Genomic DNA, 16,967 nt, shown 5'->3' with positions numbered 1-16,967 from the left:
AGGGCTTGAGCTTCCCCGCAAAGGCTTCAGCGTTCCCCGCAAAGGCTTCAGCGTTCCCCTGCCCGATCCCGTCCTCGTTCCTTGCCGCTCCGGCGACGGCAGTGTCCAGGTACCTCGATTTCGATTGCTTGATTGGTTGATTGAATGGTTTTGGAAGAGTCGTAATTTTGCAGTGTTGGGTGAAAATTTGAAGAGTGTTTTGTTTTAATTGCTTGGTTTCTGTGACTTTATTCTTTGACTGTGAGTTGCTTTGCTGCCATTGTTTAGTAAGATGTGGGAAATTTTGTAATGTGAGTTGCTTTGCTGCCATTCTTTGACTGTGAGTTGCTTTGCTGAGAGCAAGCTGTGATTACACCCTCATGGAATTTAACCTTCTAGCCAAGAGAATATGAGTTAATCCTCTCTTGTTTTTGTTTCTGCACCACAATAAGTTCTTCCTTTTTTTTTTTTGGAAACACTTAAAATTTAGTATTGGTTTTATGGTTAATATTTTGAATACAAGATAGTACGAACACTCAATGTCAAGTAACTTATCTCTCCTTACATGCTCTAAGACCTTGCTGTTTGAACTGTTAGATTTTCACCCATTGGCTTAGAATGAGTGATAAATTTGATACGAAATATAAGTGCGTTTACATTACACGCACATGCTTATGTGCATGTTCTGTCATTATTTCTTTCTTAGCTAGTATGCTGTAATTCTAGACAACTTTTATTGCTGCCTTTGTTTACCTATTTCTTATACATATTCTTCTTCAGCTTTGTTCAATGGACACACGAAGTCCTATCTTCTCCGACAGATAATGTCATCAATCATTTCCGGTTACTTGGAGCTATAGAAGCACTGGCTGCTATTTTCAAGGTCTGCTTTTACTTCTTTGTTGTTCATACGAGATTCTGAGTCAGGAGTCAGAATTTGATTCTGGGTTGCACCAAATTATTGTGCTTCTTGAGTCCAGTTGTCAGGTTTAGAAACTATCTAGGAGATAACCTGGGTGATGAATTTCATTCAAGCTCACAATCTAAAACTATGCTTGATATAATGATAAAGTAGTAACTAGTAAGGATATTATATATTAAAAACTGTTCGACCTACTTGGTTTTAAGATTAAATATGTTCATTCATTTCCACTTTGAGGCGTAAAATATCCTTTTAACTTCTTATACACATACTTCAATTTTCATGTTTTTTAATATAAAAACAAAACTGTATATTGTTAAGTTATGGAGATTGTTTTAAACTTCTATGGATGCTACAAATCTATGTAGAAATCTATTTTTCTAGAAAGGTTGTCATTTATTTTGCTTAGTTTATGATATTTCAGTATCTTATATACTATCTTCAATAGACAGGTTGGTGGGCGGAAACTCTTGCTTGATGTGGTTACTATTGTTTGGGTTGACACCTTATTGTTGATCAAGTCTAAGAATGCCGCTAGGAGCCCATTACAGCGCAAGCATCTGATGAAATTAGCACAGAGGATTTGGTGTTCAAATAATTTATTATTAGGAACCGTAAACCGGCGAGAACCGAATCGGAACCGGTGTAGACCGAATCGTAAGGTTCTAGTAATAAATTTAAGTGGAACCGCACCGAATCGAACCGTTAATATATTTCGGTTCCGGTTCCAGTTTAGGGGTGGAACCGCACCAAACCGCACCGTGCCCACCCCTAGCGTGGGCTTTGTTAAGAAGATGATTGGAATATGATATTTTTGATAAATTTGCTTTTTTAATTTATTATCTTTTTTGGTTTGGGTAAACATATTTTTCATAAATTTGATTGGTGCAAAACACCGAATTTAAACAGATAAATACACTAGAAATTGAAAGAAATATAAATAAATAAAATCAAGGGGAAAGAGATCATAGCATGATGAAGGTTGATGAAGGTTGTTGGATAGGATTGATGCTTGATGGAGTTAAGCACACTGATGGAGTGAAATCAGAGATTCAGAGATGACAGGATGCGATTAACACTTATTAGAACGATCTGAATACTTTAACATAAATAACCAGACAAAATGACAATGACAGGATTTGGTTGTTCCGACTCCTACTCGTGAGATTTTGATTTTAAACATAGCTCAGTTGTCCCAAATCACATTTCTGGTTTTTCTGGTTTGGCCAGTATTTCACTTTTGTCTCTGTCATTTTCAATTTGACAATTTTAAATTTGTACAGGAGAGAATAACTTGTTTTATTTGTTTTATTTGGATCAGATCCTCTCCTGATCCTTAAAAATTGAGCTTGCTGAGTAGGCAATTGTGATCGTTGAAATTTGATTCAACGGTTACAATTATTATAACTTTTAAAGGATTCTCTGTTTGTTACCGTTGAATCAAACTTCAACTACTGCTATTATTTGCTCAATAGGCTTAATTTTTTAAGGTCAGGAGAGAGGATCCTGATCCGTTTTATTTCAACCTGCACGTAGAGAAAAATGGTGTCTGACGCCACAATTACATGGATCGGTAGGGCAAGTTTTTCCTTTTTAAGTGCATGGATGACCTAGAGTTTAGTTAAGAAACACACGAGGGCTTTAACTAATGCCAAATGGCCCCTAGCCAAGAACTTGACTTTGGCGTCCCATCAAACAGTTGCGGTCAAACTCTCTGCCTCCTATTTTCTCTCTAACCTAAAACCCCCACATCTCTAAACCCATTCCTCAATTTCTCTATCGGTGCATCCATGGATTCTTCAGAAACTCCAGTCGTCATGTACTTCTTCCCATTTGTGGGCGGAGGCCACCAGATTCCTATGATCGACATGGCCAGAGTCTTCTCCTCCCATGGCGCCAAAGTCACAATCCTGAGCACCACTCCAGCCAACGCCCTCCGCTTCCGAAACTCCATCCGCCGCGATCAAACCCTCAACCGCTCAATCACCATCCACGTCCTCAAGCTCCCAGACGACGACGCCTCGGCCGACTCCTCCATGACCTCAGCCCCCCTCACTGACACCTCAGTCCTCCAAGAATCCCTCAGGCAATTCATCGCCCAAAACCTACCCAATTGCATCGTAATCGACGTCTTCCACCGTTGGGCGGCAGAAGTCATCGATGAGCTTTTCATCAAAAGGGTGGTGTTCAATGGAAACGGGTTATTCTCCCGCTGCGTCAGTGAGTGTATTGGCCGATTCGCGCCGCATCAGAATGTGGGTGCTGATTGCGAGCCATTTCTAGTGCCGAACTTGCCCGATCGGATCGAATTGACGAAATCTCAGCTGCCTTCTTTCGCGAGAAACAGGCCAGGGCTCCCTGATAAGGTGGGAAAAGTAGAGGAGAAGAGTTTTGGGGTTGTGGTGAACAGTTTTTACGAATTGGAGTCGAAATATGTGGAGTATTTCACGACTGAGTTGGGGAAGAAGGCATGGCCAATCGGCCCGGTTTCGCTCTACAACCGAAGCAACGCCGATAAGACTAACAGAGGCCAAGCAGCCTTGGTCGATGAGCAGAGCCTCCTGCATTGTCTGAATTGGTTGGATTCCAAGGAACCTGATTCGGTTGTTTATATCAGTTTTGGGAGCTTGGCTCGGTTGTCTGCAGCCCAACTCGTCGAAATCGCACATGGGATTGAATCTTCGGGGCATAATTTCATTTGGGTAATGGGAAAAATGTTCAGAGCGGTGGAGGACGGTGGTTGTGTTAGAGACAAAGAGGATTGGATTCCGGCGGGATTTGCAGAGAGAATGTGGGAAATGAAGAGAGGGGTTGTGATAGGGGGTTGGGCCCCGCAGATGCTGATACTGGAGCACTGCGCTGTTGGCGGGTTTGTGAGCCACTGCGGGTGGAACTCGACATTGGAGAGCGTGAGCGCAGGGGTGCCCATGGTGACTTGGCCATTGTCGGCGGAGCAGTTTTACAATGAGAAGCTGATAACTGATGTGTTGGGCATTGGGGTGCAAGTGGGGAGTAGGGAATGGGAGTCGTGGAATGTGGAGAGGAAGGAACTGGTGAGGAGAGAGAAGGTGGATGCGGCGGTGAGAAGGATGATGGGCGGCAGTGATGAGGCGGCGGAAATGAAGAAGAGAGCGAAAGTGCTTTCAGAGAAGGCGAAGAGAGCTGTGGAAGAAGGTGGGTCTTCATATGTAGGGGTGGATGCTCTGATTTTAGAGATCAGATTATCGAGGAAGAATTAGACACAAAGTTTTTTCCATGCAAATTACAAAAGAAATGTCCTGGCACACGTAAAAATTTCTCGTCATACATAAATAAAGTGATTACAAAACAAATTAGAATTGAAAACCGTATGATTAATTTGGTCACAGTTTAGTCTTTGTTTCCTAAGCCGTATGTTCAAGGGTTTCAAGATCTATGAGGGATCTTGTGTTCCTATTGATGTCGCCAAACATACAAGAAAGATGACAGGTAAAGCGGAAAGATTGGTAGGGCTCTAAGCTCGGCAATGGAGGTAAACATACTGAACCGTGTGAGCAAATGCTTTGATAGATGGAGCCAACTATTCCATAAATACGGGGGAGAGAGTACTGAAAACCATGTAGAATCACCGCAACCTCCCCTCCACCTCAGTACAACTCTTTCCTTTTTTCTCTTGAGAATGAGCTCCAAAATGCAAGAGAAAGTGGCCGCAATTGGGAACAGCAAACCAAGTAGTGCGTAGTGAGGCTTATACATGGAGGAAAGCTGATAAACAAATCTCCAGGCAGAAGCCAGTGAGTAAAAAGCTCCGTTCAACTACTGAAGTAGCCTACAAAATTACAGATATCACGAAATTAATTAGTAATATATCAGTTAAAAATAAATTTAACAAATCTTGCAAGTGATGCGGTAGACTGACACAAATTAAAATTCCGCAGAAAATGTAATTGTTGTAAGAGCAAAGCAAGGATTGTTCTATTCCGGGATTAGAAGTTAGAAGGCCTGCTAATCAACACAGACTAAATAAACAAAACTAAATCAAACAAACTAACCAAGAATGGGGTATTTAAATGAATTGGATTATAGAACTGAAATCAAATTAACAACTAAACAAAGAGTAAACAACAACAATGAATTAAAATTTGAGTGATTGATGGATTAAAGGCTGGCTAAATGATTCTTTTCCACACACTAAACATATGCAGACAAAGATTTCTAGTTATTCTTTCTATAAACCGTGAATGACAATGCCCCAAGTTAACAATGACACACTCATTAACCCTTAGATTTTCCTAAGCTCAATAAAAAGAAAGACACTTCACTCCTCAAATTATTCTTATCAAGACACCTGTCTACCATCAAATATCATTAAGTTCTTTAAAAATCACAAGCATTGACAAGGCATTCATAATGACACATGATACTCTTGCAAAGGAGTTACTTAACTCAATCATGACTAGCGACTTTTACTACCTGCCAATACAAGTTCATAACGATTTAGGTGAAATTCCCTTGTATTCTAGCATCAAATTCCATCATGCAAGCTGAGTTGCACCCTTAATAAACATATAAAAATAAGCTCTCTATAAACCAGATAAGTAAATTACATTTACGTTTTATGAAACAATAATTGTATGTAAGCAATTTATATAAAACATATTTTCATGGCTTCGAATTCACCTCTAGCTAAAAACAAAACATAGTTACACATGTTCCTCATAATTGAAAAACAATTTACAATAAACATTGAACCTAATGAAAAGAACTCTGGATTTCCAGTGACTTAAATGGATGAATGGATGACTTCCCCACACCCCCCCCCCCCCCCCCCAAAATGAATGGATAAATTGTAAGACTCAATGGAAACAGTCGGAAAGTGTTTAAACTTGATTAGGACTCTTCTTTGCAGCTAGAGATAGGATAAGATAAAGTGCACATCAGCTGCCTTATTTGATAATGTTTCACTCCAACTAGGACTCCTTCTCCTCATGCAAGTCCTTTGTCTTCCAAGCCTGAACTCCATATCTCCATATTTTGGCACATGTTAAACACCAATTAAACTCTAAAAATGTCTAGCCCTTGTGCAGTCCACGCATTCTATCAAATCCAAGTCCAAAAGTGCTCTTATTGGTTTTATTTGACCTCCAATTGTCAACTTTTCCAAATTGACCCAAATAAAATGAAAATAAGATAAAACACTATAACAAATGGAAATTAATTAAGTAAATGCAAAGAAATAAGATAACAAAATCGTATAAATATGCTCCTATTAGATTCCCCCACACTTAGCTTTTGCTAGTCCCCGAGCAAAAAAAAAAAAAAAAAAAAAAAAAACAAACAAACAAAAAACAAAGACCTAAACCTTCCAATATTTGCCTCGAGGATTTCCAATGGCTCATGACATATTAAAAATTATTACTTAAATAGATTTTAACTATCCTTACTCTTAAGCTATACTTAACTGCAACAACCAATCACTAGTGCACATTTAATCAATTAAATAAATTTGAAAGTAGTAACATACCTTAGAGAATTCACTCAATTCATCATCGGATATACTCTCTATTTTCACACAGATTTTCTGATTACAATTATGAGAGAAGATTGGTGTAACTTGCAGACTAATACTCACATATATTATAACAAAGAAGACACTTACAGGAATTATTAATATATATATATATATATATATATATATATATATGATCTCATGAAAGGAATGCCATGACTTAGAAGCAAGAACCAGGGATCCAATCTGCTCATACAAATTTCAGACTCCACATATAGAAACACAACAATCAAGACAAAAGTTAGTGTTGTAACGGGGCTAAGGTACTGACTAATAAAGAGAGGTTAAGAGGCCAAGGTATTGGCTAATAAAAGTTCTCAAAAAGATAGTAAGCAATGCAATGAAATCAACAACATAGAATTCACCTCTTGATTGCATACCCAAATATAAACATAAATGAGAGACTCATACAAAATTTAGGGTTAGATTTCACAAGATGGACTATTATTCAACATACAACACTTTTGAACTCTTTTCGTTTTCTTTTTATACACTTTTTTCTTTTTCTTTTTCTTTTTTTTTTTCCGATTCTTTTTTGTTCTTTTTTCTTTTCAACATTTTTTTTCTCTTCTTTTTGTTTTCTTTTGAATGAAACATAAATTCACAAGATACAGGAGACCAAAATAGATCCCTCCCCCACACTTGTTTTTTTGCAAGTCATAAATCAAAGGGAATTCTCAATAAGTAATGCTTCACTATTCTTTAAGAACAAGGGTATGGATAGACCTATACTAGGCTAGGTAGGGATTATGCGGGTTAACAAAGAAAAATTGGCTTAATAAGGCTCAATGGGAGTTAAACCTACAATACATATGCAAGGGATAATGATATTTGGCTTTGGTGGTAACTAGATAACTTCATCTTGATATGTTTGTTATGTAATCAATTTAATGCTTTGAATGAAACAGGCATAAGTTCTAGTATTTTGAAAACAAGAAAAGAACTAATGAGATCATGCAATGACTTTAGAAAAAAAGAAAGTTCACAAATTGATAACTCTTCAGACAAAGCATAGGCTTAAGTCTCACATGATTGTAGTGTTAGTTTGAGTCTTCCTTCAAGCATGTTACAAAAACATTTTTTTTTTCCCTTTTGAGACTACATGTGAATTCACAAACAACTACTACAACTAAGTATTAACCAAAGAGCATATGAAACTTCCACCAATGTTTGTAACTTTCTTTAACAATCATGCAATTAAAAATCGAATCCCCATCATTGTGTTGGAAGGTACTCTAAGACAAATAAACAAACAAACTAATAAAAACGACTCTTTTAGGTTTTTTCTAACTTATTCCAATTTTTCTTCAATTTTTGTTTTTAAATTTGGAATTTAAATAACACACAATAAACAATTTAGAACAGTGCACAACAACGTTAATAGTGATCGGTGGTGAAAATCGAAGAAATTCATGGAAATGGCTCACCTATGTTCTGCGACAAGACTCAAAGGCAGCAATTTACTGTGAAAATTTTTAGGGTTGTTGCTTTTGGCCTTGGTTGGTTTAAGGGTAGTGGCGTGTCATGTGATCCAATCCAACTCCTTTTGTGATGGTGGTCTTACATACATCCCTATTGATGACTGTTGAGCGTTCCTGCCCTAAATTTTCAATCACATCAATGGCAACAAAAGAATGGTCATCATTAGTATACTTGATAGATTCAGAAATATTAAAATTAATCACATCGCTATCAAACTCCATGGTTAAAGGTCTGCCAAGTAAGATTGACAATGGCGTAGAAGAAGCCGAATCATCCATTTTAAGCACATAGAAGTTAGATGGAAAAATCAAATGGTCAACCTGCACCAAAACATCTTCTAAAACTCATTTCGGATATGCATTAGATCGGTCAGCTAATTGAATAATGACACCATCATTTTTTAGCTCTCCTAGATTCAGGGATGCATGAATGAAATATGGCATGACATTAATGGAAGCACCTAAATCTAACACGGCACGTCCAAATCTAGCATTACCTTAACACAAGGGATAGAGAAACTACTTGGATCTTTGCATTTAGGCGGAAGTTTTCTTTGCAAAACTGTAGAGACATTCTCACTTACATGTACAACTTCATTCTTCAGAATATGTCTTCTTGTTTTACAAAACTTCTTCATACTTCGAAACTTGCTTTATTGTATCAAGAAGCGGGATATTAACTTGTATATTCCGGAAGGTTTTTAGGTTGTCTTTCTCATTCTCTTCTTTCTTGGACTTAGCAAACTTGCCAGGGAAAGGTGCATTTGATAGAATAGGGTTAGAAAGAATTGAATTTGTAATAACCTTACCTAAGTTGGGAGGCAAAGAAGCATTGGTGCCTGCAGCATTGAGCTTAGTGGTGGCAGGGAATTGCTACAAGGTGTTCTTCACCCTCGTCGTGGCTGGATCATTCTCCACATTCGTAGGTAGTAAATGTTCATCCCTTTTTTGGCTATGTTTGGACATCTTTGATTCACCACCAACCTCCTTACCACTTCTCAAAGTGATAGCTTTAGCAATTTCAAAACCTCCCATTGGATTGATAATAGTTGAGCTAGGGAGTTTTCCTTGTTCTCGGATTTTTCCCATGAATTTTGCCATTTGACCAAATTCATTCTTCATGTCAACCATCTTTTTAGCTCAGTTTTGTAGACCCTGAGTCAAAGCAGTTAGTGTTTGAAGAAATTTATCATAATATATGGACGAACCTAAATTTGGTTGGAATGGTTGTAGGGAAGCTAAGGTTGTGCATCACGTCTTTGATAGAACCCCAGAGGTTGCCGTCAATATTCTTATTGTTGTTAAACTTGTTGAGGCTTCCTCCACTTGAAATTTGGAGGATCTCTCTAGCCTGGATTGTATGTAGGGATGACAACGGTTTAGTTTGAGGATGAAAATTCTATATCCATACCCATAACCATGGAAATTAACCATATCCATAACTGCCAATTAACCATCGGGTATTATCCATAACCATACCCACCGAGTAACGGATTCCCCCATCAGTTAACGGTTATACTCATCTTAGTCAATACAAATTCAAAAAATATATTCATTCAATTGACACATGATAATTTAGTAAATATTAATTTTGTAATTAAATATATGATGTATAAAATGATTTAATGAATGGATCTTGTGGAGCATACAAATTAAAGCTAAAAATTGATAATGTTGGCTGATCTTTAATATCTCCCATAAATACTATTGGTCTGGATTCTTATAGATTTTGATTCATATCAAAACTTTTTAACTTGCCCACAAAATGGACCTCACACAGTGCAACTTTTGTATTCTCAAGGTAATGGATTTGGTGATTAATAAATAAATAAATAAATAAATAAATTATATAATATATATAATACAATTATATTATATATAATAATATATAAATACAATTATATTAAATATAATTCATTTCGAATTCGGGGACGAATACTGATTGGGGACCCCTATAACCATATCCAAAATATATTAGAATTTTGATACCCAAATCTAATCCATTCAGGTGGTTATTCACAGTTATCGGTTTTAGTGGTTAGAATTGCCATCCCTAATTGTATGTATTAGAAAACGGGTCATTCATGAACTCATTTTGACCTTGGTAACCCATGACATTCACACTTTCTCAACTCCTGTTCTCAGTTAATTGAGGACATTGATCAGTATGATGTCCCTGCGTAGAGCACATGCTACATTCAGTCACACTTTGCACTTTTGACCCTTCAATAAACTGCGACATAAGAGAAGTAAGATTAGTTATTTGAGCTTCAAGATTTGGATTAGTACTTACCTCATTGATATGATGTAGGCATGCAGATTCCTTTTCTCCAACTCCTTTATATTGTTAAGCATTCAATGCACGAACAGCTAACAAAGTCTTTGCAGTAGATGGCGTTTCGTCAACCAACTCACTTCCAACTGAAGCATCAAGCATTTGTCTCTCAATTAGAAAGTAATCCTTCATAGAAATATTGAATTAGAAGCTCCTCCTTCATTTGATGTTGTGGACAAGATGCAATTAGGGTCTTGAAACACTTATAAGATGCTAAAAAGTCTCATGGGCCTTGAAAATACTCCCTCAAAAGCCTAATGTCGGAAGGCTCAACCTCTATGTCATAGGGTTCATCACAATGAAGCCCAGTAATGAGGCAAAAGCCCTTCGTGAATCGAGTCACTTCACAGTCGATTAAATATGTGAGTTCCTCTTGGTCTTTCACCTCTTGATTAGCCACTTTACGAAGCGACAACTCATGCACCAATTGACCATTGAAGGCTAGTTTATTTACATGCTCTAAGTGTCTAGGCAGGATGCCCTAAGGGTAGGAATCTATGAGTCATTAAACTTTTGACGCATGACTCCTAGCATGTGACTTCTTGGGATAGGTTGTTAACTATTCTCCTATAGGATTTTTTTTTCTTTTTTTTTTTGTTGCTATCGAACTCCCTGATTTGTCATCTCGTGTAAACATAACAATACAAGCATTCAACATAACCAAATCCAACAACATATATACTTAACACAACCTGTGAACAAGTTTTCATAACAATATATCAACCATGAACAAAGCATCATGACTTAAGCAATCTTAAAGCTCATTCATAAAATTTAAGAAGAGTTCATTAACATAAATCAATTCCAGCTTAACAATCTAGCTTCAACAAAAGAAAATTGAACGATATAAGCCCTATACACAACCTATCAACAACAATTCATAAAACCAAATCGAATATCACATATGCAATAGAAGGATATATAAAACTCCACATTTCAGTCCTAATATATGACATTGCCTTCTTGTATCCTTCTATTGGACAAGACATATAAAGCTCCACCAACTTATATTTTAATTAGCCAATGACCATGTATTCTTGTATCCTTCTTGTATCCTACTATTGTAAATGTCTAATCTTGTTTGCATTCCTGCTTTAATCCTCCTCCTAGTGTTATTACTTACATGTACAATGTCATGTTCCATTTCAAAGTCTTAATTATTTGCCATGATCAACTTCATGTTCATTATATGTAATGATTTAATTATTTGCCAATATGTAATAAAAGTATTTTATAGTTTCACTCAACATGGATGAAAGAAAGATTATCGCATTCTTCATTGTTAAGTTGTGGTACATGAATATTGTGGCTTGGTTGATGATGTGGTTGATGATGAATCATAATTCTGCTAGAAGAAGGAATCGGTAACTTGCACTTAGAAATTACACATTTGTTAGAAGAATGGTAGGGTCAGCCTATTTAGATAGCATAATAAGATATGATGATGTTCATTATGTGAACGAAATTAGAATGGATAGGTGAGCGTTCCATTCTTTATGGCAGGTGCTCTATGACCATGGTAGAGTAAAATTGGATGGTGTAGTGACAATGGAAGAACAAGTTTGCTTGTTTTTGCATATACTTACACATCATGTAAACAATCGTACAATTGGGAGTAGGTTTTGTCGATCAGGGAAGGCCATAAGTAGGTATTCTAATTCAATCTTATATGAAGTGTTAAGGCTACAAGGTAGACTTTTGAAAGTGCCAAAACCCATTCCTAATGCCTACCCAAATCCTAAATGTAGTTGGTATTCTTCATATTTTATAAAAATCACTTCTAAAATTAATGTAATTAAATATATTGAGCTTACTAATGTTAATGATTTTCTTAGAATTGCTTGGGGCAATTGGATGAGACTTACATTAAATTTCATGTGCCTGAGCGAGATAAACCAAGATACCGATCAAGGAAGAGAGATTGCGACCAATATGTTGGGAGTTTGTAATCTGGACATGAATTTTCTATTCGTGTACCCGTCTCAGGAAAGGTCATCCTTTGATTCTAGAGAACTCTGAGATGCAAGAAGTAGACCATCATGATTAAAAGTTCCCATGGGTAACAATAGATTATTTGTTCTTATACTAGTAATTTGAATCCTCAATTTTCTTATATATTGTAACATACATTTTTTGGTGTGTTAGGGCGTTACTACCTTGTGGATGGTGGGTACACAAATGGTCCAGGATACCTTGCACTGCATAGGGGAGTGCGTTACCATATCTCGGAGTAGAGAAATAGAAGACTCCTGATTAATCATGATGAGTATTTCAATATGAAACATGCTGCAACTAGAAATGTCATTGAGGGATGTTTTGGATTACTTAAGATGCTCCAATTAAGAGGTCCATCATTTTTCCCAATTAAAACACAACTTAGGATTATGGCAGCTTGCTGCCTATTGCATAATCTTATTAGAAGACATATGTCAGATGAACCAATAGAAAATGAAATCCTAAACTTGGATGAATCTGAAAGTGATGAAGATGAAGAAGATATGATTGAGACTGTTTAACCTACACAAGAATGGACTGCATGGAGAAACATTTTGGCTATGAATATGTACAATGAGGGGCCTGCATAAGTGTGATTTGATTAAATTTTCTTTTATATGCATGTTGTGATTTGGTTATGGTTTGTTATTTGAACAAATAGTGATTTCTTATGTATTGAAGGATAAAGTGTGATTTGATTATGAAACTTTATTCCAACAAAGTGTGACCTGGTTATGTATTTATTTAAAAAGTGTGATGATTTGCTTATGATTTTTATCACTTACTATTGATTATATGCTATCTTCTTGTGTATGTAATTGTAGGAATGGAAGGTGAACAAAGTAGTCAACCAAAAGGAAGTGAAAGGGTTTGGAAGCAATATGAAGAAGATGCATTCTTGTCCATACTTGAGGAGGCAATTGTTAAGAATTTGCGATGTGATAATGGTTGTTTAACCTGGAATAATGGCTCAGTTTGAAATAGCTATTAATTTGAAATGTCTTGATGCTACAATAAATAAAGGCACAATAGGGTGGAGTACCGCACACCTCACAATAGGGTGGAGTACCACATACCTCACAATTACACATCTTTCTCTTCTCTCTATGTTTCGCCGGCCATCCCCTATCTATCCCTTATAATTGTTTAGTAAAATATGCCTACAACATGTTATCAGCACGCTCTTGATGTTGTGCTAAAGAGAGTTTAGTCTTCAATTAGGGGAGTATTACATTTTAATCATTCTTTTTATGGTTAATTTAATATTTTATTGAATTGTTCTACATGCTATTGATTCAATTTAATTTTTCTGTGTTGAATGTGTTACCAACGCATTGGAGATTTAATTCAAACGCTCAGTAGTTTTCTGGCAATCAAAGGCTTTTGTTATTTCCTGGAAGATTGGACAATGCCAGAGAGTTTATATCAAAGGTTTTAGATAAGTATTGCATTTCTTTTGGGTTTATAATTGGACAATGTTCACCCTAAAACAACCTCACAGAGGGATCATAAAGCACAATTTGAATGATCACTCTAGACCTTGGTGAACGCACCAAGCTTTCAGTTTATGCCTAAAGTTATCTTGTGCAGAACTATGTTGGTTTTCCTTATGACCTATTGCCACCCAACCTATTCGAAGTTACAGTTGGTTACTGGGTATGAACCCGACGTTTCCTACTTACACATTTGGGTGTACATTCGATGTGTCCTAAAATAAGGATGTGAATTTTTTTTATCATGATTCTCCTTCACACTAGCTCTTTAGAACTCTTGCAAACGATCTATTGACTGCTCATTTGCAGATTGGCATTTCAATTATAATCCTCCCGCTATTAGGGAGAGATAAGAACGTCAACGTTCATGTAGAATGACATGAATTTGCATGGACGTTGCCCACTATGTCTCATCTCAATTCCTGTACCACACAAGTGTGATAAGCAAGTGTGATGTATTCTAGCTTTCAAGATGTTGCTTCAGACGTATTCCTCCAATTTAGCTAAAGTGACGAGATCATATACTAGTTGTAAACATGCTTGTAAGGATAGACATACATAACGGACGTCGAGTCAACATCCTCAAAGGATGTGCCACCTCTGAATGATGGTTTGGCCTCCTATATTGGATGACCCGGTACTTTAACGGATATTCAATCAATCTATCTCAACCTGAAGCACGACAAATCACTCAGTTCATATGATTCACTTCCCTAGAAGAGGAAGAACATGACATACAATGAATCCATACTTGTTCGCTGTCTCAACCATTTCCATTTTATGAGATTAATTTGGATTACTCTTGAGACTTGAAGTTCTTGGTCCAGTATACTAGTTTAGATAAGATAATGGAATTGGAATGAATTATCATCGATGATTGTTTTCACTTATATGGTATATACTGACACAAATGAAAAGCGATGATATCAAACTGCGTTCGATTGATTAGTAACAAAGTAGAACTAATTGGACAACCGAAATCACAATCCAGGTTTAATTCCTTACCAAAGTTTGTTTAGACCTATCGTTCTTACACTACCCAAGGTAGCCTTGTTGTGTTACAAGTGGGAAATGAAGTGTAATGAGATGAACGAAATAGTGCAATATGATGCACGCCTTACGGTGCAAGGTTTCTCTCAAATGCCCTGTGATTAATTGCAGCATTACATATATGGTTAGTGTTTCTCTATGGGGATATAGATACTGAGATTTAGTTGTAAGTTCCCAAATACATGGATTGGTTCAAATAGTTTCAAACCACAGAACACCCTCTCAACTCGTTTGAGGCTTTCACTTTATAGATTGAAGCCATCCGACGAATGTGGTTATTTGATGAGTTAGGGATATGAATTATGCCCTTGCGTGTTAAACTATGAACTCTTATTTTGAATTGTTATAGTTACAGTTTACATCTTTTTAAGACTCTTGAAGAGCTTAAGAAAACTACCTTACACCTGAAGACGAAATTTGAGATGAAGGATCTTGGGAAAACTCATTTATGCCTTAACCTAAAGTTGAAGCGTTGTTCTGATGGTACTTTGGTCTACCAGTTGAACTACACCCCAAAGGTGTTACCTTTGAGTATACCTACGATCGTCCAACACTATATGAAAATGAGACCCTTGAAGAGATTATGGAATCCAAAGTTCCATATTTGAGTTTAACTTTACGCTTTGTTGTACTTAACCCATTGAGTTAGAAATGACATCTTCCCTGTTGATCTATTGGTAAAGATGTAGCACTGCGCCTACACGCAACCCCTGAATTAGTATTAAAGACATTTTTTCACTGCCTTAAAGGTACTATGGACTTGGGCTAATCCCAACGCATCCTGAGTAGATCCAACCCCCTTGATCCTCGGAATGATGCTTGCATTGTTTGTTATGCTAATGTTGGTTACTTATCAAACTCGTAAATACGTCCCCAAATGGTTATGTCTTTACCGTTACGGATGCCGTAATATCTTAGAGGTCCACGATATGACCTTAGTTGCAAAATCTTCAAATCGTTCCAAGACTCACTGCACTTTACCACGCGACATGTGAAGCATGGTTGTGAGCTCTTGTTAAGCATATTCAAAGTACTTGCTATTTTCATCTATTGTTGGGTCCTAATGATGATACATGAAGACTATGTTGTATGTATCCACACAACCAAGACATGATGCATCAACGAAGTCAACGCCAAGACATATTGCGTCGACTTCACATCAGCAAAGCATCATGAGATTAAAGTCATGCAAGCTGATCCCATACAACCTTGCCAATCTCTACATGACGTCACTACTGAAATTAACTTTCCTGAAGCTTGTTTGAGGAATTGGCATGCCTAACTATTCATATGTAATGCTTGTAGTTCTCATTTGGAAGTTTTGTCAAACTCAAGGGGAGTATCCAAAAGTATACTCACTTGATCTTAATGTATTATTTCCCTTACGATTAGAACCATTTTTCCTGCTGAGTTTTTGCTACTTAACTAGGTTTTGATAAGGCACCCATCCTAAGCTGGTCATACCCTTGTGAGCTCTTGTACTTGCACTAGTACAAAAACTTGTTTGCGCGATGGCAACTTGCTTAATGCAACAAATTTCGCCACACAAAGTATGTTTGCGCGACGCAAAACACAAAACGTCGTGCAAACATGATTTGTGCAATGACACTTTGTGTGACGAATACTAGCATCACACAAAGTGTCGTTCCGCAAATCTAGTTTGTGCAACGTTTTAGGCGTCGCGCAAGATTTTGGCGCCAAACCAAGAATGTTTTACCAGCTTTGTGCAACGCAGGTGCATCTATGTTGTGCAAAGTGTTTTTTTTTTTTTTTTCCTTTTGCTTTTCCTTTAGGGTTCTTGCATTGCCTTTTTCTTATGTGGTATCCACTTGTGTAAATGTTTTAAATTGACGATCGAATTAGTTCATTGTATTCATATAGGGTTATGGAGTGTAGCTGTAAAAAATCATCAAAATCGGAGTTAAAATAACCATTAAATTGTGATTTTTCGTTTATAACCGTTGAAAATGTTTGTCCTTTTACTTGATATCTGAATGTTTGTTTTTTGCGATTTTTGGCGTATGCGATCTTGAAGCATATACAAACAAGCTTGATGGTCGGATCGTTGAAACTAGTTTTGTACAATGTGTATCCCATCAAAATAATAGATTCACTAACACTCGTTGTTTATTTATACTTTCATTAAGTATAACATAAGATTTTG

The 16,967-nt window shown here is 36.8% G+C and overlaps 1 protein-coding gene across 1 annotated transcript; it reads left to right on the top strand.

Annotated features, from left to right (window-relative positions):
* The first annotated feature begins 2,535 nt into the window (after positions 1-2,535).
* Positions 2,536-4,233, top strand: LOC125474020 (abscisate beta-glucosyltransferase-like). The gene has a single exon (XM_048577448.1). The coding sequence runs from the start codon at positions 2,692-2,694 to the stop codon at positions 4,138-4,140; it is 1,449 nt and encodes a 482-aa protein (XP_048433405.1). The 5' UTR covers positions 2,536-2,691; the 3' UTR covers positions 4,141-4,233.
* Positions 4,234-16,967: the final 12,734 nt, after the last annotated feature.

Source organism: the organism of the source record quoted next, unplaced genomic scaffold (assembly GCF_019419815.1).
Source record: "Pyrus x bretschneideri cultivar Hongxiangsu unplaced genomic scaffold, Pyrus_bretschneideri_v1 Contig115, whole genome shotgun sequence".
NCBI lineage: Eukaryota > Viridiplantae > Streptophyta > Magnoliopsida > Rosales > Rosaceae > Pyrus > Pyrus x bretschneideri.
This window is presented reverse-complemented; position numbering and strand designations above follow the sequence as displayed.

Bases quoted from the DNA above. Each gene is read 5' to 3' on its own strand.
- LOC125474020 (XM_048577448.1), top strand. From the start codon at position 2,692: ATGGATTCTTCAGAAACTCCAGTCGTCATGTACTTCTTCCCATTTGTG.